The sequence below is a fragment of the Gigantopelta aegis genome, chromosome 4 (genome assembly GCF_016097555.1).
Source record: "Gigantopelta aegis isolate Gae_Host chromosome 4, Gae_host_genome, whole genome shotgun sequence".
Lineage (NCBI taxonomy): Eukaryota > Metazoa > Mollusca > Gastropoda > Neomphalida > Peltospiridae > Gigantopelta > Gigantopelta aegis.
In genome coordinates, this window is record NC_054702.1 from 23,879,644 (window position 1) to 23,904,379 (window position 24,736).

Sequence of the window (24,736 nt, forward strand, 5' to 3'; positions counted from 1 at the left end):
GGTAAAGCACTCAGTGGTTCATAGGGGCGGGACGTAGCCCAGTGGTAAAGCACTCAGTGGTTCATAGGGGGCAGGACGTAGCCCAGTGGTAAAGCACTCGCTTGATGTGTGGTCGGTCTAAGATCGATCTCCGTCGTGCAGTGGTTCATAGGGGGCAGGACGTAGCCCAGTGGTAAAGCACTCAGTGGTTCATAGGGGGCAGGACGTAGCCCAGTGGTAAAGCACTCAGTGGTTCATAGGGGGCAGGACGTAGCCCAGTGGTAAAGCACTCAGTGGTTCATAGGGGGCAGGACAGTGGTTCATAGGGGGCAGGATGTAGCCCAGTGGTAAAGCACTCAGTGGTTCATAGGGGCAGGACAGTGGTTCATAGGGGGCAGGACGTAGCCCAGTGGTAAAGCACTCAGTGGTTCATAGGGGGCAGGACAGTTGTTCATAGGGGGCAGGACGTAGCCCAGTGATAAAGCACTCAGTGGTTCATAGGGGGCAGGACGTAGCCCAGTGGTAAAGCACTCAGTGGTTCATAGGGGGCACGACGTAGCCCAGTGGTAAAGCACTCAGTGGTTCATAGGGGCGGGACGTAGCCCAGTGGTAAAACACTCAGTGGTTCATAGGGGGCAGGATGTAGCCCAGTGGTAAAGCACTCAGTGGTTCATAGGGGGCTGGACGTAGCCCAGTGGTAAAGCACTCAGTGGTTCATAGGGGGCAGGACAGTGGTTCATAGGGGGCAGGATGTAGCCCAGTGGTAAAGCACTCAGTGGTTCATAGGGGCAGGACAGTGGTTCATAGGGGGCAGGACGTAGCCCAGTGGTAAAGCACTCAGTGGTTCATAGGGGGCAGGACAGTTGTTCATAGGGGGCAGGACGTAGCCCAGTGATAAAGCACTCAATGGTTCATAGGGGGCAGGACGTAGTCCAGTGGTAAAGCACTCAGTGGTTCATAGGGGGTGGGATGTAGCCCAGTTGTAAAGCACTCAGTGGTTCATAGGGGGCAGGACGTAGCCCAGTAGTAAAGCGCTCAGTGGTTCATAGGGTGTGGGACATAGCCCAGTGGTAAAGCACTCAGTGGTTCATAGGGGGCAGGACGTAGCCCAGTGGTAAAGCACTCAGTGGTTCATAGGGGGCAGGACAGTGGTTCATAGGGGCGGAACGTAGCCCAGTGGTAAAGCACTCAGTGGTTCATAGGGGGCACGACGTAGCCCAGTGGTAAAGCACTCACTTGATATGCGATCGGTCTTAAGATCGATCTCTGTCAGTGGGCCCATTATGCTATTTATCATTCCACCCAGTGCACCACAGTTTGATATCCAACAATAAAATAAAGTTTAAACAAATTAACATTACAATATACATACACACAAAGAAAACAGACTGTTACATGAATAAGCAAGTTTCCATGTGTGCTATTCAATGTTTTTAACTATAGGTCCTACAAAGCATTTGCGTTCAGAGTATACAACTGTACTAGTCTACCAGTATATTCTTCTTAGAAAGTTATACTTTCTGTTTCTGTATTTTTTTTTTAATTTAAAAACACGGCTATGATAAACATCAAACCAAACACAATTTAATTCTCAATTGAATGTTGTTCAAAAGTTAAACCCCAAAAATTTGCTTGTTGGTAATATCAATTAAGACTCGGTCGGTTGGCAATTATTTGTTGTTGTTTTCTTTAAAAACATTATGGTTGCAAGGTTTTACTTAGGATGGTTGGGTAATCGGAAACAGAACGATTATTTTGTGTGGCCTATGTATAAATGAATGAATGCTGGAAAACTCTCAATAACCCCTTATTTTGTATGACCCTGCACAATTTTCTGAATTTGATTATTTATTATTAGTTTTTTTTAAATCTAAAATCAGGGGGTGGGACGTAGCCAGGTGGTAAAGCGCTCGCTTGATGCGCGATCAGTTTGGGATCGATCCCTGTCGGTGGGCCCATTGGGCTATTTCTAACTCCAGCCAGTGCATTATAATTGGTACATCAAATGCCATGGTATGTGCTATCCTGTCTATGGGATGGTGCATATAAAAGATCCCTTGCTGCAAATTGAAAAGAGTAACCCATGAAGTGGCAACAGTGGGTTCCCTCCCTCAATATCTGTGTGGTCCTTAACCATATGTCAGACGCCATATAACTGTAAATAATATGTGTTGAGTGCATCATTAAATAAAACATTTCCTTCATTTTCATTTCTACTAGATGGACTCAGTTGCCTGATACATCAAAGGCCTAGCTTTTTAACTGACCTTTCTATGGAAAAGTACATTTAAAAAAGGGATTTTTAGTACGAGTAGCCTATTATATATGATGGTAGTGGGTTTCATTTCTAGACAGTGTTTTGAAATAGATATATGTCAGACACCAAAATAGCTGTATAAGAGTCTATAATAATTCCAGTCTCAGACCTAGTATAGACACTTCTTCTTTTTTCTTTTCTTTTTGCTGAAGTAAAAACATTTTACCTTCATATGATAATAATGAAACCATATCTAGGACCTCCCTGTGATTGCACATGATGGACATGTCACGGTTGACAGAACTCCTAATGCACACTACAATGCCCCATGTTTTGTGAGATAAAATTTATATTTATGTCCTTCCATAGCCTAGTAAACAGTGTGGAGTCACCCTAACCCCAAAACACTGTCCTGGTCGCATTTTCCCGTGAGAAAATGTTTTCGTTTGCTTGGCTGAAGATGGCCCCATTGTGAAATAATGACCTCTCGGGATTAATAGAGTGGAGATATTTGAAGCCACATGTCCTGCTGAGGCGTAGATTGCATGTGTAAACAGGTAGACAATCTTGTTGTGAACACAGGTACACTGAGAAGGGGCACATCACTCTGGCGATGACAGTTGGACTCGTGCCCGTGGGTGTTGATCACCTGTGATGTTAGGATGTTACGAGAGCAGGCACAAACACTCACGGTTGTTGTCAGAACTTTACAATGTTCACTTCCAAGTAATTGTCATTGACACAACACTGTTTACTGATATGACACTCTTTATACATGTAGATACTGTGTTCTTTACTGACGAAACTGTTTTTTACTTATAGAACAACTCCCTAGCATAGGCATTGGAAGCAGTGAGGAAGACAATGCTTCCCTGTCCCCCTACTTTTGAGATAATACATTGGTCTCTTTAATTAATGTAGTAATAGAAATAAGCAGAACTTTTCATTTGTCCACCGGACAAAAACATTGCAAAACCCACTTGTCCAGTAATATTTTCACTTGTCAAATGTTTAGTTTTATTCAAGTACAAGGACTGTAGTTTTGCTCAAAATGAATCTGCACTGAACATTTTACTTGTCCACGGAGGTACATTTTGCTTGTCCGAGCAGATTTTCACTTATCAGGACAAACGGACAAGTGCTTATTTCGAACACTGTAATGGTTAATTTTATAATAATATTATTAGCTATATATGAGCTATATGGTTTAAATCTATTTTACTGTATACTTTACATTATTGTGAAGTTAACCTTTTAAACATCAAACTAATATACTTTGCCTTCTCATTGCAATCCTCCTCCAATGCTTATGACTATAGATTGAATACTTTTTAATGACACATTTTCAGATTGATTGTAAATATTTGTCACCTTAACATGCTTGTCTCTGTTTGGGTTTTGCCATTCTTTAATTGGATTTTCCCCCATCCCAACAAGTGCACCGCAACTCATCTATCAAAAGCTGTGGTATGTGCTGTACTTTCTTTGGGAAAGTGCATATAAAAGATCTGTTCCTGCTCATGGGAAAAATGTAGTGTTTCCTCCAAGTCTATAAGTAAAAATGTACCAAATGTTTAACAATCAGTAGCCAATAATTAATCAATCAATGTGCTCTAGTAGTGTCTTTAAACAAAACAAAAAGTTAGTTTGTTTTGTTGAACAACACCACTAGAGCATATTGATTTATTAATCATCGGCTATTGGATGTTAAACATTTGGTCATTTTTGAGGTATAGTCTTAGAGATGAAACCTGCTACATTTTTCCATTAGTAGCAAGGGATCTTTTATATGCACCATCCCATAGACAGGGTAGCACATACCACAACCTTTGATATACCAGTCATGGTGCACTGGCTGGAATAAGACGTGAAGTCTTAAAGAGGAAACCCGCTACATTTTTCTATTAGTAGCAAGGGATCTTTTATGTGCACCATTCCACAGATAGGATAGCACATATCACGTCCTTTGATATACCAATCATGGTGTACTGGCTGGAATGAGAAAGAGCCCAAAAGACTCACCGACGGGGATCAATCCTAGACCAATTGCACATCCCAGTGGTAAAGCACTCGATGGGCCCATTGGGGTATTTCTCATTCCAACCAGTATACAACGACTGGCATATCAAAGGATGTGGTATGTACTACCCTGTCTGTGGGATGGTGCATATAAAAGATCCCTTGCTGCTAATCGAAAAGAGTAGCCCATGAAGTGGCGACAGGTTTCCTCTCTCAATGTCTGTGTGGTCCTTAACCATATGTCTGACGACATATAACCATAAATAAACTGTGTTGAGTTCGTAGTTAAATAAAACATTTCCTTCCTTCTTTTCAGGTGTGCCTATGGCTGGCAGGGCTCATTCTGTGACCAGTGCATTCCATACCCAGGCTGTAAGCACGGCTCCTGTAATGGGTCGCCATGGCAGTGTGTTTGCAATCTCAACTGGGGAGGCATTTTGTGCGATAAAGGTAAATTTAATCTTTTATTTAACTTTATTTTTAAGTTCAGTTTTTTCTACAAACTGATTATTATAACAGATAAATCCTCATTCAATTTAAACTGCTTGGAAATACATGATGACGGGAATTGAAGAAGTCAAGTTGGTAAGCATGATTCTGTTAATAATAATGATAAAAGTTACACACAAAGTCTGTAATGCATGTTAGAAAAACCAGAAGAAAATACCAAAGGATCCAAATGTATTAGAGAAAATTAATTATGTCAATAACATAAGGGGGCGGGATGTAGCCCAGTGGTAAAATGCTCATCTGATGCACAATTGGGTCAAGGATCGATCCCCGCCAGTGGGCCCATTGGGTTAATTCTTGTTCCAGCCAATGCACCAGGACTGGTATACCAAAGGTCTTTGTATGTCTATGGGATGGTGCATACATACATATACATGTTGTGTAAAACATCATTTGCTACTAATTGAATAATGTAGTGGATTTCCTCTCTAAGACTATATGTAAAAATTACCAAATTTTTGATATCCAGTAGTCAGTGATGAATAAATCAGTGTACTCTAGTCGTTTCGTTGAACAAAACAAAGTTTAACTTTAAATAATCATTCAATAACGAAATGGCTGGAAAACAGACTAATTAACAGTATTAATATCAATTATACCATGACTTCTGTGGCTGAAGTGGTAAAATTTAGCTCAGTTGGTAGAGTGCTTGTCGTGAGGTGCTTTGGTCATAGGATCAAACCTTCTTGGTGGATGCATTCTCTACTTAGGTTTTTCCCGTCCCAACCAATAATATATAGCAGGTATTGCAAAAACTGTAGTGTGTCTGTCTTGTCTGAGGGGAAAGTGCATAAAACAAATGTAGCAGATTTCCTCTAAGACTCTAAGTTAGAAATATAAAATATTTGACACGATATAGCTGATAATTAATAAATCAATGCTCTGGTGGTGAAGTTAAAAAAACAACAACAAAAGCCCTTAACCTTTACTTTGTAACTGGTACATTTGTGAGGTCGAGACATAGCCCAGTGGGAAAACGCTCACTTGATACGCGGTTGGTCTAGGATCGATCCCCATTTTTGTTCCGCTCTAGCCAGTGCACCACGACTGGTATATCAAAGGCTGTGGTATGTGCTATCCTGTCTGTGGGATGGTGCATACTAATTGGAAAAATGTAGCTGGTTTCATCTCTATGACTCTGTCGAAATGACCATATGTTTGACATCCAATAGCCGATGATTAATAAATCAATGTTCTCTAGTGGTGTCGTTAAAACAAAACAAACTGGTACATTTGCATGTAAAAACTAGCTCATTTTATTCTAAAGGGTTAATTACAGTTTTATGAACTCTGAATTGAATTACTGAGTACCCACCAGCATTTAACACTACAGCAGCAACTTGTAATCACTATACCATTAATTGTAATACTTTTTTCTAACACCCCATTCAGCTTATTCCAAAGGGTTGCTGTTTAATGGGTGTAACCCTGTAGTTAGGTGAACAGCATGCTTCAAGTTTTCTCTCTTCACGTTTCTTTGTTGCCTCCATTTTTCACTTGAGTAAACAAAATTATGTTTTGTTATCTTCCTATATGAAGATGTTACACACCAACGACGACAGTCGGCAGGGGTCGAGATTAAACACTGCTGTGAAAGATCTGACTTTACAAAAGAGAAAAAAGAGCAGCAACCACAATATAATAGGACTCAATGATGCTTGTCTTTGTGAAAACCATATCATTTTAAAAAATATATCTTGGATAAAAGTATGAATATTTACAAGTTATTTGGATACAGGACAACAGTATTAATATTTACAATAATCAAAATACAGGACAACAGTATTAATATTTACAAGTAATCAGAATATAGGACTACAGTATTAATATTTACAAGTAATCAGAATACAGGACAACAGTATTAATATTTACAAGTAATCAGAATAAGGACAACAGTATTAATATTTACAATAATCCGAATACAGGACAACAGTATTAATATATACAGGTGATCGGAATACAGGACAACAGTATTAATATTTACAGATGATCGGAATACAGGACAACAGTATTAATATTTACAGGTGATCGGAATACAGGACAACAATATTAATATTTACAAGTGATCGGAATACAGGACAACAGTATTAATATTTACAGGTGATCAGAATACAGGACAACAGTATTAATATTTACAAGTAATCAGAATACAGGACAACAATATTAATATTTACAGGTAATCAGAATACTGGACAACAGTATTAATATTTACAAGTGATCGGAATACAGGACAACAGTATTAATATTTACAGGTGATCAGAATACAGGACAACAATATTAATATTTACAAGTAATCAGAATACAGGACAACAGTATTAATATTTACAAGTGATCGGAATACAGGACAACATTATTAATATTTACAAGTAATCAGAATACAGGACAACATTATTAATATTTACAATAATCAGAATACAGGACAACAGTATTAATATTTACAAGTAATCAGAATACAGGACAATAATATTAATATTTACAATAATCAGAATACAGGACAACAGTATTAATATTTACAAGTAATCAGAATACAGGACAACAGTATTAATATTTACAAGTGATCGGAATACAGAACAACAGTATTAATATTTACAGGTAATCAGAATACAAGACAACAGTATTGATATTTACAAGTAATCAGAATACTGGACAACAGTATTAATATTTACAAGTAATCAGAATACAGGACAACATTATTAATATTTACAAGTAATCAGAATACTGGACAACAGTATTAATATTTACAAGTAATCAGAATACAGTAAGACAACAATAAATATTGAATATTTAATATTTACAGGTTTTCAGGTATTAATATTTAATACAGGACAACATAAAACTATTAATATTTACAAGTACATCAGAATACAGGACAACATTATTAATATTTACAAGTAATCAGAATACAGGACAACAGTATTAATATTTACAAGTAATCAGAATACTGGACAACAGTATTAATATTTACAAGTAATCAGAATATAGGACAACAGTATTAATATTTACAAGTAATCAGAATACTGGACAACAAAATTCGTATACAGAATACAGGATAATCAGAAATACTGGACAACAGTGTATTAATATTTGACAACAGTATTCATATTTACAAGTAATCAGAATACAGGACAACATTATTAATATTTACAAGTAATCAGAATACAGGGCAACATTATTAATATTTACAAGTAATCAGAATACTGGACAACAGTATTAATATTTACAAGTAATCAGAATATAGGACTACAGTATTAATATTTACAAGTAATCAGAATACTGGACAACAGTATTAATATTTACAGGTGATCAAAATATAATTTCTGACTGTCAAAAAATATCAGCCTTATTCTGATGACTAAGCTATTATAACAGTGAGGCTTGCTTGTTTTAGTTTAGATCTGTATTATTTAATATAAAGTGTTGCTTCTAGTTTGTTAGTAAGAATGTATTTGGTTTAGCCAAAATAATATCAAACTTCTTATAATTACAAAATCTCTGGTTCAGATCTCTTTAAATTAGTTACTGTTTAAAAATATATATTAAACAATTGAAACAATTGTGATCAATTATCACGATCACATCAGGAATGGTTTAAAAATATTTCCTCCTTGTACAAGACAAAAGGCAACTTGGTGCTTGTTTGTTTAAAGAAGAAAAAAAAACAAGAAAAAAGAAGAAGAAAAAAAGGGAGAGCACTATAATTAAATTGTTGCTGTACACACAGAAGACAGTGTTCAATCACAATGTGTGTTTGCTTTTGGAGCACAGCTATTGATCTCGCTGTGACAAATTAAATTCTTTGGCCAAAAGACAACTCCAAAGGACTGGTCCAAGGAAAAACATTCGGATTATCTGAAAACCAGCACTAAGGGAGGCCACTGATTAGCTCTTGTAATCAAGTTCAAAGACTTGCTAAACATGAAGAACATGGATGTAACACACACCGACCTTTAATAGTGGTGAAATGGTTAAGCCATCGTTCCAGCCAGGACATCACCACTAGTATATCAAAGGCTGTGGTATGTGTTATCCTGTCTGTGAGATGGTGCATATAAAAGATCCCTTGCTACTAATGGGAACCTGTAGCAGGTTTTCTCTTTAAGACTATATGTCAAAAACTTACCAAATGTTTAATATCCAATAGCCGATGATTAATAAATCAATGTGATCTAGCTAACATTTTTTTAATGTTCTTGATAATTTGCATTTACTGGAGACTCAGCTTATTTGATATTTTTGTGCACATGGCCTCAGATTACAGTTATCTTCCCATTTGGTTGTCCAAAATCCGGAAGTTTCACCGCGCAAGTAGTCTGCTGTTTGACTGTGATTATTTCATGGCAGACAGCTATGAAGTGGCAACTGTTTGACTGAAGTGACAGAGGATAGCATGTAGTTTGTAAACATGTGTAACTTGCTGACATTGAAGACTTGTTTGTGGTAATTCCGGCCCATGCAAAAGTAGTGCTTTTTGTGTAAAATGGGTGTACTCCGGTCTGGTTTAGAGGGTGTGTCTGTTTAAACCAATATGCTGGGAGAAAGAGCTGGACAACAGGGGTTGTCCTTTTCAGGGTATGTGTCCCCCATGCAGGCAAAGGTACATACAAAACCTCACGGGCCTGCTGATATTAATAAAAATGTTATAGCCACTAAGGCTATATAGAAACATATAGCGAAATTAATTGTGGTCTGAAGCCACATACCAGTAATTATATTTTTAAACATTCTATTTAAATAAATACTAATAATAAATTGTGTATTACAATAAAATATGTTATTTTATTTTGGTACATTTATATAAAAATTCCCTCCAGGCTTCATTTCAGTGAATACCAATTATTTTGCCATTAGGACAAATTTACTGTAAAATTATCACTGCATTAAAAAGACTACTTTCCTAACACACAACCGTGGTTTAAAAATAGCCTTCAGTGCAACAGAAGTGGCAATGAAGACAGCAAATCAAGTGTTAGCGCTGATCGTGTTGGATAATTAATTTCTCAAGTGTTGATTAGCGAAACCCAATAGCTTGATGTGTGTAATGTTATAGTCTTTTTGGTGGATATTTCTACCACTTACAGAGGAAGCATGTTGTTGCAAAATCAATACTATCTAGAAAAAAACACATCTGATGTAAAACGAAATGTCGAGACCCAGTTGAAATATTAATGGCTAATTTAAAGAATAGATTTTTTTCTCCAGCATCTCCTGAGTGAGTAATCAGCATGCTATATTGCCTGTTGTTTAATGATGCTACCTCTTTAATACTCAGCGGCTGATCTTTACCAACTTTTGTAATGAAAAAATAATTACATGTTAACTTGGGGAAATTTCTTGAGGCTGTTTTTATTTTTCATTAATTAACAAATTTAGCAAATCAACATTATAAAATAGCAGAAATAGATCAATCGGTTTTATTTAATTAAACTAATTTGAGCATCTGTAACTGATTTTGGAATAATGTATTAGGGTTGTATTTGATAACTATCATGATCAACAAGAATACTACTAAATATTCTAAGTGTGTGAAACTCTAGTGGTATATGAGCACATAAAACTAGTTACCTACCTACCTACTAAATATTCAGTACAAGTAAATTTAACTATAATCTGTACCACTGATAATCCTAATTGAATCTCCAGCATTGGTAAACTGCATTATATTTTTTAGCATTGGTAAACTTCATAATTTATGCTTTAGCATTGGTAAACCTCATTATAATTTTTAGTATCAATGATAAACCTCATTATAATGTTTAGCATCAATGGTAAACCTAATTATTTTTAGCTTTGATAAACCTCATACTTTTAACTTTGGTAAACCATGATTTTTAGCAGTGGTAAACAAGTTTTAGCATTGGTAAACCTCATTATAATTTTTAGCATTAGTAAACCTCATAATTTTTAGTGTTGGTAAATCTCATAATTTTTAGCATAGGTAAAACTTATTCTAATTTTTTCATTGATAAAACTCATAATTTTTTACATTGGTAAACCTAACAGTCGCTATAATTTTTAGCATTGGTAAATCTAATTATAACTTGCATATGGTCACCAACGTTGGTTAAGTAATTAACCTCATCATTTTAGCCACCACTGGGAAACTTAATTATAATCTCTATCATTGTTCAATTTCATAATATATTTATAATCTTGAAAAATGACATTCCTAATTATAAATTTTACTAAAAAGTCAATGCAGTTAATATGTTTCTGTTGTTTTGCTCCTGGTTTAAAAAAGAGAAATCCTAAAAAGCAAGTCAATACTAAAAACTAAAATAATGAGTTGGGCAGCAGTAAAAACGAACTGTTTTTAAAATCATTCATCATCTCAGCAACTGAAATGACAAAAACACAGACTACCCTGCTTAAACATCGTATTTCCAAATTGCTTGTGTTAGCTGAAGACTTTGAAGTATTGTCAGTCACATTGTCTTCAAAGCAATTAACTGCAACATAATAGTGCGATGATTTTCTGTTGTGAGGCAAGAGATTTCATCGGTTGTAATTGTGTTTGGCCGTGCTGTTTTTAAATCAATACTTTTCTTGGATCTGCCAATCAAATCATTTGACCGAGTTCACCCGATTGGACTTTCTTAAATAATTGCCTCGTCACTAAAAGAAAAGTCACACGTAGCGAAGCTTTTATTACCGCACTCTAATTGCACTCCAAAAAGTGTTTTCATCTCTTAAAGGAACTCATTGTAGTTTGATCTTCATCTTTAAAAAACCCAAAACAACTATAGGGTTTTTTAGTGATCATTGTGCACTTACGCTACTTGTCATTTGCTAGTCAGTTGTTTTTTTTTCTTTTTTTTAAATAGTCAGTTTATAGTTTAACAGAAAAATCACAAATCAGTTCACCAGAAAAATAAGCATTTGACTCTGTAGTGAACAATTTAGATTAAAAAAAAGTTTGTGTTGTTTAACAACACCACTAAAGCACATCGATTTATTAATCATCGGCTACTGGATGTCAAACATTTGGTAATTTTGACATATAGTCTTAGAGGAAACCTGCTATATGTTTTCAGTGTGCTCTAGTGGTGTCGTTAAACAAAACAAACTTTAAAACAAACTTCATGTGAGCTCTATGAATTGAGCAAGATCCTGCCCAGCAATGGGCTCAGTCAGTAAAATGTTTACCGGAGGAAGGAAGGACAGAAATGTTTTATTTAACAACGCACTCAACACATTTTATTTACGGTTATATGGCATCAGACATATGGTTAAGGACCACACAGGTATTGAGAGAGGAAATCCGCTATCGCCACTTCATGGACTACTATTTTCGATAAGCAGCAAGGGATCTTTTATATGCACCATCCCACAGACAGGATAGCACATACCATGGCCTTTGATATACCAGTCGTGGTGTACTGGCTGGAACGAGAAATAGCCTAATGGGCCCACCGACGGGGATCGATCCTAGACCGACCATCAAGTGAACACTTTACAACTGGGCTATGCCCCGTCCCTTACCTGAGGTGTTCTGGTATAGGATTCAGTGCTCACATTGAACCCATACACCAGTTGATTTTTCCCCACCCCAAATCAGTGCTTCACAACTGGTATATCAAATGCTATGATATAATAATGTTCTCTTGTTTATGGGAAAGTGCATATAAAAGATCTCTTGTTACTAATGGAAAATTGTAGCAGGTTTAATTCCTCTGAAGACTTTGTGGACGAATTATCATATTTTGAATACACAGTTCAAAGGAAAGGAAAGGTGTGAGGCCACTACATCAATTTCTTTCCCACTAACCACAAACCATTAACTCTGCAGGGGTGGCGCCGGTAGTAGGGGAGCATAGTAGGTAGATACAAGTGCCTCATAACAATGCCAGAAGTAACTACTGAACACTCTCCGAAGTGGTCAGACTAAGCCCACAGCTAAAAGCTGATGGGGAATGACAGGTGTGTGGCACGGATAGCCACAAGAGACAAGCACCTGTTGCAGTTGGAGAGACAAGGACTGGGATGTGGAGGTGAACAGTGAAAGAAGTTGAAAGATAGGAGGAGTTGCTAGAACAGGAAGAAATGAGATGGAATTCAAAGGAGTCGAAGGAAAGGGGTCAGTGGGATAAAAATAAATAATAATAATAATAATAAAACCTCTACAGGGGTGGGATGTAGCTCAGTGGTAGTGTGTTTGTCTCAATGGGGAGGTGTTACACCACTACACTTACCTCTCTCTCACTAACCACAAACAGCTAACCAATAACCTTTGTCCTGAACAGACAGCTCTGGTGGTTGAGGTGTGTACCAACGATAGCACATTTGAATGTTAATTTGATATTATAAGCTTGAAAATAGATTACAAATGAAAAAGAAAGAAAGAAAGAAAAGAAAACAATGAATGAAGGGACATTAGCAGATAATTTAACATTTTGGATAAACATTGTGGTGTATGAGGTTGGACAATATCAATTTATCACATCTTTCAAACAGTGGCCTAATTAGCCAAGTTATTGCATTTTTTCCTAATCTGTTGGGAAATAGAGCAATCAAGATCCATGCATTCCTCCAGCTCATCACAATTAGACATTGCCAAGGGATTAAAGACATATTATTAAACAACACTTTCTGGATTTCGGTTTGTTTTTTTGTTTTTAAATTAACTTTTTTGTGGTTAGTAGATTAACTGAGAGTTCATTTTATTAGAGGAACAAGATAAAACAGTAATAAAATAAACAGGATAAAACACTAATAAAATAAACAGGATAAAACACTGATAAAATATACAGGATCAAACACTAATAAAATAAACAGGATCAAACACTAATAAAATAAACAGGATAAAACAGTAATAAATTGTACAGGATAAAATACTAATAAAATAAACAGGATAAACACTAATAAAATAAACAGGATAAATAAACAGGATAAAACATTGATAAAATAAACAGGATCAAACACTGATAAAATAAACAGGATCAAACACTAATAAATTGTACAGGATAAAACACTAATAAAATAAACAGGATAAACACTAATAAAATAAACAGGATAAATAAACAGGATAAAGCACTAATAAAATAAACAGGATAAAATAGTAACAAAATAAACAGGATAAAACAATAAACAGGATAAAACACTGATAAAATAAACAGGATCAAACACTAATAAAATAAACAGGATAAAGCACTGATAAAATATACAAGATCAAACACTAATAAAATAAACAGGATAAAACACTGATACAATAAATAGAATAAAAAACACTGATAAAATAAACAGGATAAAATACTAATAAAATAAACAGGATCAAACACTAATAAAATAAACAGGATCAAACACTAATAAAATAAACAGGATCAAACACTAATCAAATAAACAGGATAAAGCACTTATAACATAAACAGGATAAAACACTCATAAAATAAACAGAATAAAACTAATAAAATAAACTGGATAAAACACTGATTAAAATAAACAGGATAAAGTACTGATAAAATAAACAGGATAAAACATTAATAAAATAAACAGGATAAAACACTAATAAAATAAACAGGATAAAACACTAATAAATGTAAATAACTCGTATATAGTGATATAGAAGAGTATACTATTTTGTTTATAACATAGATATATTAATTGAATAAATAATTATTGTGATTGTTAACATTGTTAAAAAAAGGCACTTGTATTTTTAAGGGTCCCTTGGATCTGCCCGTGTTGACTTCATTTCTTTATTCTATTTCTAAACAAAAATACAGTAAGAAATGTACTAGTATTACTCGGTAGGCAGGATGGGGAGGGTAACGTTGTTCTCCTGTAGCAGTTTCTAATCATTCTGATAATTGCTCCTCTTTGTGATCTGCATTGCTGTCAACCTTCTTTGTACTTACCTGAAGCTGCACTTCTGAAGGATCTTTTTGCACTTGGATTCACAGCGGTGCAGACATTACTCACCCGTTCGCCAAATACGAGTAAAATTTCTCACGGATGAGTTGAAAAATGCAACTATCAGTCCGACGGGCGATCTGTTATTTTCTGACTGATGGTATTTTGTTTTTATTTTATAAATCTAGAATTTTGTAAATCTATATGAAAGAACTGTGAAAAACTGGCTTTATTAGAATACACATGCATTAAAAAAATATATATAGGCTATCATTTGATGTGAAGATAGTGTGTATTATAATATTATTAAACATTAATATATTGTTCTATAGGCTGGCGGACTAGTAGAAATTCTGGTGGGCTAGTAAATTTTAGTTGGTTCTGGTCTGGTGGGCTAGTGAGACATTTTTTTCATTTCTGTACCCCTGGATCCATAAATACAACAGCAATGGACATCGCCATCTTTGTCACTTTACTCAGAAGTAGCTATATACCGGTACATGACGACTTTGTATATACAGTAAAACCCCTCTAGACCGGACACCCTGGGGACCAAGAGAAATGTCCGGTATTAAGAGGGATCCGGTTTAGAGAGGTTAAGTTCTGTCCTGGTTTTTAGAAAGGGACTCTGTAAAATGTCCAGTTTAGAGGGAATTCTGGTTTACAAAGGGTCCGGTCTTGAGAGGTTTCACTGTAGTCTCATCTAATGAGGGCTGGCTATCTACATGGCGGTCATATTTTGGTGGGTAATGCTCAGTTTTAATTTTTGTTTTCAGATTTGAATTTCTGTGGACGTCATCACCCATGTCATAATGGTGGCCTGTGTCGCAACACTGCCCCAAACAAGTACCAGTGCACCTGTCACAAAGGATTTTCTGGCAAGAACTGTGAAATCGGTGAGATATCAGTCATAAAATCATTTAAAATGTCATATCCTCAATTAACATATCCTCATTAAATATAATTGTAGAAAAACCTGAGAAACATCTGTTGTGATATTTTATATTATTGCCCATATGTTAGAAATATCTTGGTACAAAGTGATACGTCGCACTAGAATGCCAAGTGGGATGTAAAACTTCGTTACGTCATCGATTGGTACACTAAAACTTTACAGGAATGTCAACCAAACGAGTTGAGTGATATCAATTAATATTGATTATGTGTAATCTTGCATGTGTAATATTAAACTTGCATAATTTCGTATCATGTTTAATTATATCTTCAAATGTACTAAAAATCAATATTGTTAAATTTCTAATTGAAATTATCAAAAATGTAGAAAAAAAAACATTTGTTGTAAGTGTTTAAAAATTGTGGTTCTGTGAGTTTAACCAATGACCGACTCGTATTTCAGCGGAACATGCATGTGCGTCCAATCCATGCAGGCATGGAGGATCATGTGTGTCCACCACACGTGGGTTTGTGTGCAACTGTCCCCCAGGCAGAACCGGACACCTGTGTGAGAAAGGTACATTAATCTGGTATTTAAAGGTGCATTATGAGGGGACCAATTTCTGTATAAAGTGTTGATAGCATCACCAAAACCTCCAAACACTCCGTCATTAAACCAGAAACAATTTCAAAGGATTTACGTTGTAATGCACTGGTACAGTACACTTTATTGCCAAAATTTCATTTGGTTAAAAAACCACAAATTTCAAAAAGGAAAATTGTAAGGCTCTTTGGCCCTACACCTTGAATCCCTTCTCCCTCCCCCTCCCCCTCCCCCTCCCCCGGTGATGTACCTGTGTTTTATTCCTCTCCTTGCAAGCTGAGTTATGTCTTACACAAAAAAAGGTTGCAATATTGACTATTTTTCTCATGCCTGAATCAATAATGAAGAGAAAAAATTGTCTTAAACGTTTTCACCATTACAGCAGTGATTGCCGTAACTCTTCGATGTGGAAGTCTTGATAACTTGTCTCATGACCCATGAGTTCAATCTTCAGCCTCTAATATGAAACCACATGACAACACGGCTATTAAGTGGACTCGTTTATCATGAGATGATAATATCATTTGCTTTTGTAATGGGAAGTAATATGTTTTATACTTGAATTAATGGCGTTGGTCGTGTTCGTTTTTGCGTTAATATGATTGATTTTTCAGCTTGACTTTTCAATAACATTGCTATCACAGCATGAACATTATTTTGACATGATGATCGCTGATGTGATATATAGCATTAATATTATTTTAAACTTTTTTGTCTTTTTTTAGTGAGTTTTCTCGAACGAAAATTGGTTATTGTCATCACCTTTGCCTTTAAGGCTTAAATGACTTTAACTCATAGTGTAAAGAGTAATTGAAAAACATATCAACTCTGGGTACTTGCAGTTTTTCATCATTGTCTAGAAAGGAAAGGAATGTTTGGTTAATGACACCTCAGCACATTTTACACTACAGCTGTTTGACATCTTAACATATTGTTGTTTTGAAAAGAAAACATTAACCAGCTGCCATCACACTGACTATTCCCAATAAAAACCAGCAAAAGATCTTTATATGCACTATTATAGACAGGGCAGTACATACCATCCATTCGTCCACCCTTCTATCCATCCATCCATCCACAACCACCAAGCTAATCACCCATCCATCCATCCATCCATCCATCCATCCAATCACCCTCCCATCCATCCATCCATCCATCCATCCATCCAATCACCCTCCCATCCATCCATCCATCCATCCATCCATCCATCCATCCATCCATCCATCCATCCACCCATCCATTCATCCATCCATCCATCCATCCATCCATCCATCCATCCACCCACCCACCCATCCATCCATCCATCCATCCATCCATCCATCCACCCATCCATTTATCCATCCATCCATCCATACACCCACCCACCCACCCACCCATTCATCCATCCATCTATTTATTTACCTCCAGATGTGGACGACTGTGCACTTCAGCCGTGCCTCCATGGCGGGACATGCGTGGACGGTAACAACTCATACATGTGTCAGTGTTCTGATGGCTGGAAGGGCCCTCACTGTCAGCTGGACGCCGACGAATGCAGTGGGAGTCCGTGTGTGTACGCCTTCGCATGTCAGAACCTCGTCGGAGATTTCTCGTGTGACTGCCAGCCTGGCTGGACAGGCAAGAAATGCGACATTAGTAAGTATTTGTATATGTAGATAGCTGAATACCAAATAGCATCTCAATAGGTCCAGGGGTGGGATCTAGCTCAGTCAGATCAAATGCGACACTAGTAAGTGTCTGTATATATATATATATTGAGATACTAGAAAGAGAAAGAGAGAGAGAGAGAGAGAGAGAGAGAGAGAGAGAGAGAGAGAGAGAGAGAGAGAGAGAGAGAGAGAGAGAGAGAGAGAGAGAGAGAGAGAGAGAGAGAGAGAGAGGGAGGGAGGGAGGGAGGGAGGGAGGGGAGGGAGGGAGGGAGGGAGGGAGGGAGGGAGGAGAGGGGGAGGGAGGGAGGGAGGGAGGGAGGGAGGGACGGACGGACGGACGGACGGACGGACGGACGGACGGACGGATATAGATAGATAGATAGATAGATATATAGATATTCATCAATTTCGAATTTTAAGAACAATTAACTAATTTTATTTTAATTTGGCAAAATAAATTCATGTAATAATTGATATTTTGTTAGAAAATAACTAGGATTCTGCCATATTAGCCGTTTAAAAGATAATTTGGCAAAATTGTCTACAGCACTTTTTGACCTTGGACTATATTTTTAAAAATTTCATCGGCATACTTTTTTGCCACAGACATTTTCTTAATTGAAGGGCTTTTAATTATATATGTAGGTAGCAGTATACCAAATTGTAACGTAAATGAATAACTAGTCAACATTTTTAAGTGTTGTAACATTTGCTGAACTTTTATGTATGTATGTATAATTGTACTTTCCAGGTGTGAGAAATATCTATATGTGAAAAACCGGATGTAATGAAATAACACAAACATTTTCCTATCTTTTAGATATCAATGAATGTGATGGGATTACCTGTGAAAATGGAGCTTCATGTGTGGTTAGTAGTATTTCTGGTCAGTGTGTTCTCTGCAATATAATCTATGCATACCATATTCAGTGTATTAACCACCAACTGTAACAGCTTTTTCACAACAAGGTTTTAGTATGTCAGTGGGAAGCTGTAACACTACTGGCCTCAGTGGTGTAGTGGTTACATCATTAGACTTAGGATTGGTAGGTAATAGCTTAATGAGGAGGTGTAAAGTCACTACACAGACTTATTTCTCACTAACCACTAATAGCTAACCACTAACCAGGCCCAGTGCATCACAACTGGTATCAAAGGCTGTGGTATGTGCTGTCCTGTCTGTGGAGTGATGCTAATGAAAGATCCCTTGCTACTGATGGAAAAGTGTAGCAGGTTTCCTCTCTTAAGACTACATGTCAAAATGACCAAATGTTTAACATCCAATAGCCGTCAATGTGCTCTAGTGGTGTCGTTAAACAAAACAAATTTTAACCACTACACCACTAATAACCCAGATATCTGAGGTGTAAGTCCAAGGGCCTAATTCACAAAGATCTCTTAGGCTGCTAGACAACAAAGCATCCTCTTTGCAAGTCTTTTTGCATTGCACTGCAATATTGCAAAGTTACGAGAGTTTAGTGAATTATATAACTACAAATGAAATGAACTATTGCACTGATTTCTAACAACTAATAACCATTAACAACCCAGATAGATGAAGTCTGTGCCCAGGACATTATGTTTGCACCTTAAAACCTGAAGATAGATAAAACAAATCAGGAGCAGATCTAGGATTTTGTAACGGAGGGGGTGAAATTAAAAAAAAAAAAAATTAAAGATTGCCTAAGGAGAGTGAGATTTGTAGGGGGTTCGGGGACATGCTGCCTGGAAAATTTTGAAACGAAGATGCTGAGAGAAGTGTTTTTAGGCCAATTTAGTGTTGTGTATTGTGGATGATTTGTTTTGTTTAAGTCATTAAAAAGGCACTTCAAATGTGTGTGTGTGTGTGTGTCTGTGTGTGTGTGTGTGTGTGTGTGTGTCTGCGTCTGTGTGTGTGAGTGTCTGTGTGTGAGTGACAGCAAAAATTAACAGACCAATTTTATTTGTGTCATTCCAGTCAGTCATGGTATGTGTTACCCTGTTTTTGACAAAGTGGATTAAGAAAGAATCCATAAGAGAAACTCATACCCAAAATGTAGTGACAGTAGGTTTTCTCAATCTCTCACTGATTCTGTATGATAAAACACCTAATGGCTGCTGATTAAACAGCATGCTGTGCAATAGTTAAAGCCGCACACCCTAGTTCCATCCAGCGAAACTAAATTATAATTTGGTTAATCTACAAACCTGTAACACACTTAGATCACGTTTTTATCAAATGGGAGTGAAAAAGCAGGTTTTATATCAATAAATACCATGGGAATCCCCATGTCCCAATTGCTTGAAATAATTTTGAAAGTTAGTATTCTGATGTCACTGGTAGATGTCGCTCGAAGCACAACAATGCCTACGTCACGACAAATTTCACAGACTTGGGGTGCGTTCGTTTCACCTCTCCTGGACATGTTCCAACTGTTCTGTCCTGGTTGTATCCCCTCTCCAGATATCGTAAGACTTAGCAAAATTATTGGTTTTAAGGGTTTGTAACATTTTGTATTGAGACACTTACTTGTCTGAACTTTATTGTTACTGAAAATGTTCACGAACTGTGAAGAAAAATCTCACAAATGAACAACAACAAATCGGATGTTGATTGCGCGAACCGTGCACGAGAAAACAAACCGAACCAAAATGATAACGGTCACGTGATATACCAACGTCTGTGACATTGAAATGGAAATATCCCCTCTAAAAATAGATTGGACCTCTCTTGCTTAACGTTTTTTTCTCGACAGAACGTCTTGTGAAAAAATGCAAAAAATGCATTTCGTGGTTTTACAAACATCAGGATTACTAAAAAGCACTTCAGGTGAATGGAAATGTGTATTCTAAATAATAAAATGTAAGTAAAGTGCAATTTTATTTGTGAAAAATGGGGTTTAATAGCGAAAAACAATGCCGTAATGGTTAACAAATAGCCGTAACTAGGGTGTGTCCCTTTAAGCAAATATTATTTTCCTTATTGACAACAGAGGCTTTTGATTTTGTTGCATGTAATACATCAAATACGGTATTTGTAGTTGCTTCAACACATTGGTCAGATTGCAGTCCTGGCATTTATGTAATAAGGCTGGCATGGTAATAGATAAAGATACATGTTAGATGTTGCTATGTTGGTCAGTAGGGAAACACAGCTGTTTTCTGCTAGATAGCATACCTGTGTCTGAATGTTAGCAGAATTTATTGCTGAACAGATGTGTGGATCTTGCTTTCTTAAAAAAGTAAAGTATTACAAAGACCCAATTTTATTACCCTATGAATAAAAATAAAGTATTTTTTGACTTGAAAGCAAAGGAATATATGCTTAATGGCACCTCAGCACATTTTAAACTATGGCTATTTGGTGCCTATTATTTATTATTTCAACACTTGGTTAAGAAATGTCTTGTAAATCTAAAATCTTTGGTGGGGAGGGTGGGAAGAAATAGCCAACAATATGTGACCAAAGTGTGCATTTTAGATATTGTTAGATAATTAATTATTACCCAGTAACCAACTTCATGGCTTTCATAGTCAAATTTAAATTTAAGTTTAAGTGCTTCTTAAATTAACTTCTTGACAGATTAATTTATAAAATATATTCATCAAATATGCAACTCCTGATTCTCATTTGAAGAGGAGAGGAAACAACAACATGAAAACAAACAACCATAAAAAAAACCCAACAAAAAACAAACAAACAAAAACAATAACAACACCAAAATAAAACCCTCAACAACACACCACGCAAAAAAAACCCACCTCTGAAAACCTATTACCTATGGTTTATTGTGGAGTATTTTATTTTGTAGGATCTTACCAATGGCTACTACTGTCTCTGTGCGGCGGGTTACACTGGGAAGTGGTGTGAAGTGGACATCGATGAATGCGACAGTAACCCGTGCTGGAACGGAGCCACGTGTCACAACCAGCTCGCCTCCTACTACTGTCAGTGTCCCAAGGGATTCACTGGCATCAACTGCCAGGTACGAGTTACCATTAAATACACTGATCCTATATAGGGGGGCAGGATTTAGTATATAGGGGGGCAGGATTCAGTATATAGGGGCAGGATTTAGTATATGGGGGGCAGGATTTAGTATATAGGGGGCAGGTTTCTGAGAATTGAAAATCTGCATGATCCATTTATCAGTTACACAGCAATAAATCTACGTAACCCATTTCCATTTTGCGTAAGTTGTTATATCCAAGTAAATGGTGCTCCAAATTTTTTGTTCACAAAAAATAGGTTATACAATATTAGGTTTGTGTGAACAGTGCACGAATGAAATGAATCGTTCTGGCAATTTTCAGAGGTCTGTGCTTGTGTCGCAGGATCGAATCACCTCGGTGGAACCATTCAACTGACTGGGTTTTTTTCTTGTTTTACGACCAGTACACCACAACTGGTCAAAGGCTGTGGTATGTACTTTCCTGTCTGTGGGAAAGTGCATATATTTTTTTTTTTACTGCTAATGGAAAAATATAGCGTGCTTCCTCCGAGTCAGAAATACCAATGTTTGACATCCAATAACCAATGATTAATAAAGCAATGTGCTCTAGTGGTGTCGTGAAACAAAACAAACTTTTTTTTAGTTATGTACCGTAGGCAGTGTAAAATATATTGATGGATAAAAAAATGAGGGATCACACAAATAGTAACAGGAAACTGAAACCAAAACACTCAGTCCACTATAATAGTGTCAAAAGTTGACACTACCGACACTTAGTTCCATATTAAAACTTTGTACGAAATAGACATTGCTACGCTAGTATAGTCAGAGCTAGCTCAGGGTGAGCAAAACTATTGGCCAAATTATTTTTAAATATGCAAAATCAAAATAAAAATTGCCAATTGTTCCTAAAATTCACAATTAGCAAATTTGGCAAGTTGCAGAGCAGCCCTGATAGTACAAGTATATTACATTTGGTCTACAATTCCATGTGCTCCCTCATTTCTTTCCATAAGCGTATTTTAAGCTTTTCTCAATGCTTTAACTTACTGTTCAATCGCACATTATTTACAACCTTTTGCTAAAAATTATCAATTTTGTGTCAGTGTCATTAATATTTTCTGGTATCATTGTTTATTTTTAAGACAGTTTTGTTTTGTGCTATTGTTGTGGGTTTTTTTGGTTTTTTTTTTTTGTTTGTTTTTTTGGAGGTGGGGTATTTTACAAATATCAGTACATACTTTTACTTTTATTTACAATATTCCCTGTGATATGAATTCATGGATATATGCCTGTGTGTGTTTCAGATGGATGTTGATCCCTGCAACCCGAACCCTTGTAAACATGGCTCTAGCTGCTTTAACATCCAGGGAGACTTCTACTGCCACTGTCAGGATGGGTTTGATGGCAAGGACTGTTCCCTGCCACAAGCTCGCTGCGATTCCAGATCATGTGAAGGTTAGTTTACTGTCAGGATGGTTGGTTTACTGTCAGGATGGTTGGTTTACTGTCAGATGGTTGGTTTGCTATCAGGATGGTTGGTTTACTGTCAGGATGGTTGGTTTGCTGTCAGGATGGTTAGTTTGCCGTCAGGATGGTTGGTTTACTGTCAGGATGGTTGGTGGTTGGTTTACTGTCAGGATGGTTGGTTTGCTGTCAGGATGGTTGGTTTGCTGTTATGATGGTTGGTTTCCTGTCAGGATGGTAGGTTTGCTATCAGGATGGTTGGTTTACTGTCAGGATGGTTGGTTTACTGTCAGGATGGTTGATGGTTGGTTTACTGTCAGGATGGTTGGTTTACTGTCAGGATGGTTGGTTTACTTTCAGGATGATTGATGGTTGGTTTACTGTCAGGATGGTTGGTTTACTGTCAGGATGGTTGATGGTTGGTATACTGTCAGGATGGTTGGTTTACTGTCAAGATGGTTGGTTTGCTGTCAGGATGGTTGGTTTACTGTCAGTTTGATTAGTTGACTGTCAAGATAAATAGTACATGTATTGTTAGGATGGTTAGTTTACTATCAGTTTGATTAGTTGACTGTCAAGATAAATAGTACATGTATTGTCAGGATGGTTAGTTTACTGTCAGTTTGATTAGTTGACTGTCAGGATAAATAGTACATGTATTGTCAGGATGGTTAGTTTACTGTCAGTTTGATTAGTTGACTGTCAGGATAAATAGTGCATGTATTGTCAGGATGGTTAGTTTACTGTCAGTTTGATTAGTTGACTGTCAGGATAAATAGTGCATGTATTGTCAGGATGGTTAGTTTACTGTCAGTTTGATTAGTTGACTGTCAGGATAAATAGTACATGTATTGTCAGGATGGTTAGTTTACTGTCAGTTTGATTAGTTGACTGTCAGGATAAATAGTACATGTATTGTCAGGATGGTTAGTTTACTGTCAGTTTGATTAGTTGACTGTCAGGATAAATAGTACATGTATTGTCAGGATGGTTAGTTTACTGTCAGTTTGATTAGTTGACTGTCAGGATAAATAGTGCATGTATTGTCAGGATGGTTAGTTTACTGTCAGTTTGATTAGTTGACTGTCAGGATAAATAGTGCATGTATTGTCAGGATGGTTAGTTTACTGTCAGTTTGATTAGTTGACTGTCAGGATAAATAGTACATGTATTGTCAGGATGGTTAGTTTACTGTCAGGATGGTTAGTTTACTGTCAGGATGGTTAGTTTACTGTCACTTTGATATGTTTAGATGAATAGTATTCTGAAAGATCATCAGTTACTGTCAGGGTAGTTATTTTGCTGTCAGAATAGTTATTTTGTTACCAAGATGGATGGATCAAGAGGTGAGGATTGAAGGAAGAGGATATCTTTTAATCAATTATCTATCTATACTTTTTTCCATTTGTTTTTCTTTCTGTCAAGTTATATAGAGAATAACTAGTTAATGATGTAGGATATTGGCTTTATCTTATGAAGGTAAGAATGGGAAAAGCTGAGCGGAATTTCCCAATTCGACCTGAACAGAAAAATGCTGATATCCTACATCATTAACTAGTTATTATTTTTTATAAAATTT

The 24,736-nt window shown here is 36.5% G+C and overlaps 1 protein-coding gene across 1 annotated transcript in view; it reads left to right on the forward strand.

The window, feature by feature from the left end:
* Positions 1-24,736, forward strand: part of LOC121370195 (protein jagged-1-like) — a 128,879-nt gene that overhangs the window by 84,002 nt on the left and 20,141 nt on the right. Inside the window, exons 5-11 of the mRNA XM_041495311.1 lie at positions 4,572-4,705; positions 15,388-15,507; positions 15,969-16,082; positions 17,517-17,744; positions 18,579-18,628; positions 21,550-21,723; positions 22,998-23,148. Of these exons, the coding sequence (XP_041351245.1) occupies positions 4,572-4,705; positions 15,388-15,507; positions 15,969-16,082; positions 17,517-17,744; positions 18,579-18,628; positions 21,550-21,723; positions 22,998-23,148 (971 nt within the window). The remainder of the gene's footprint in view (positions 1-4,571; positions 4,706-15,387; positions 15,508-15,968; positions 16,083-17,516; positions 17,745-18,578; positions 18,629-21,549; positions 21,724-22,997; positions 23,149-24,736) is intronic.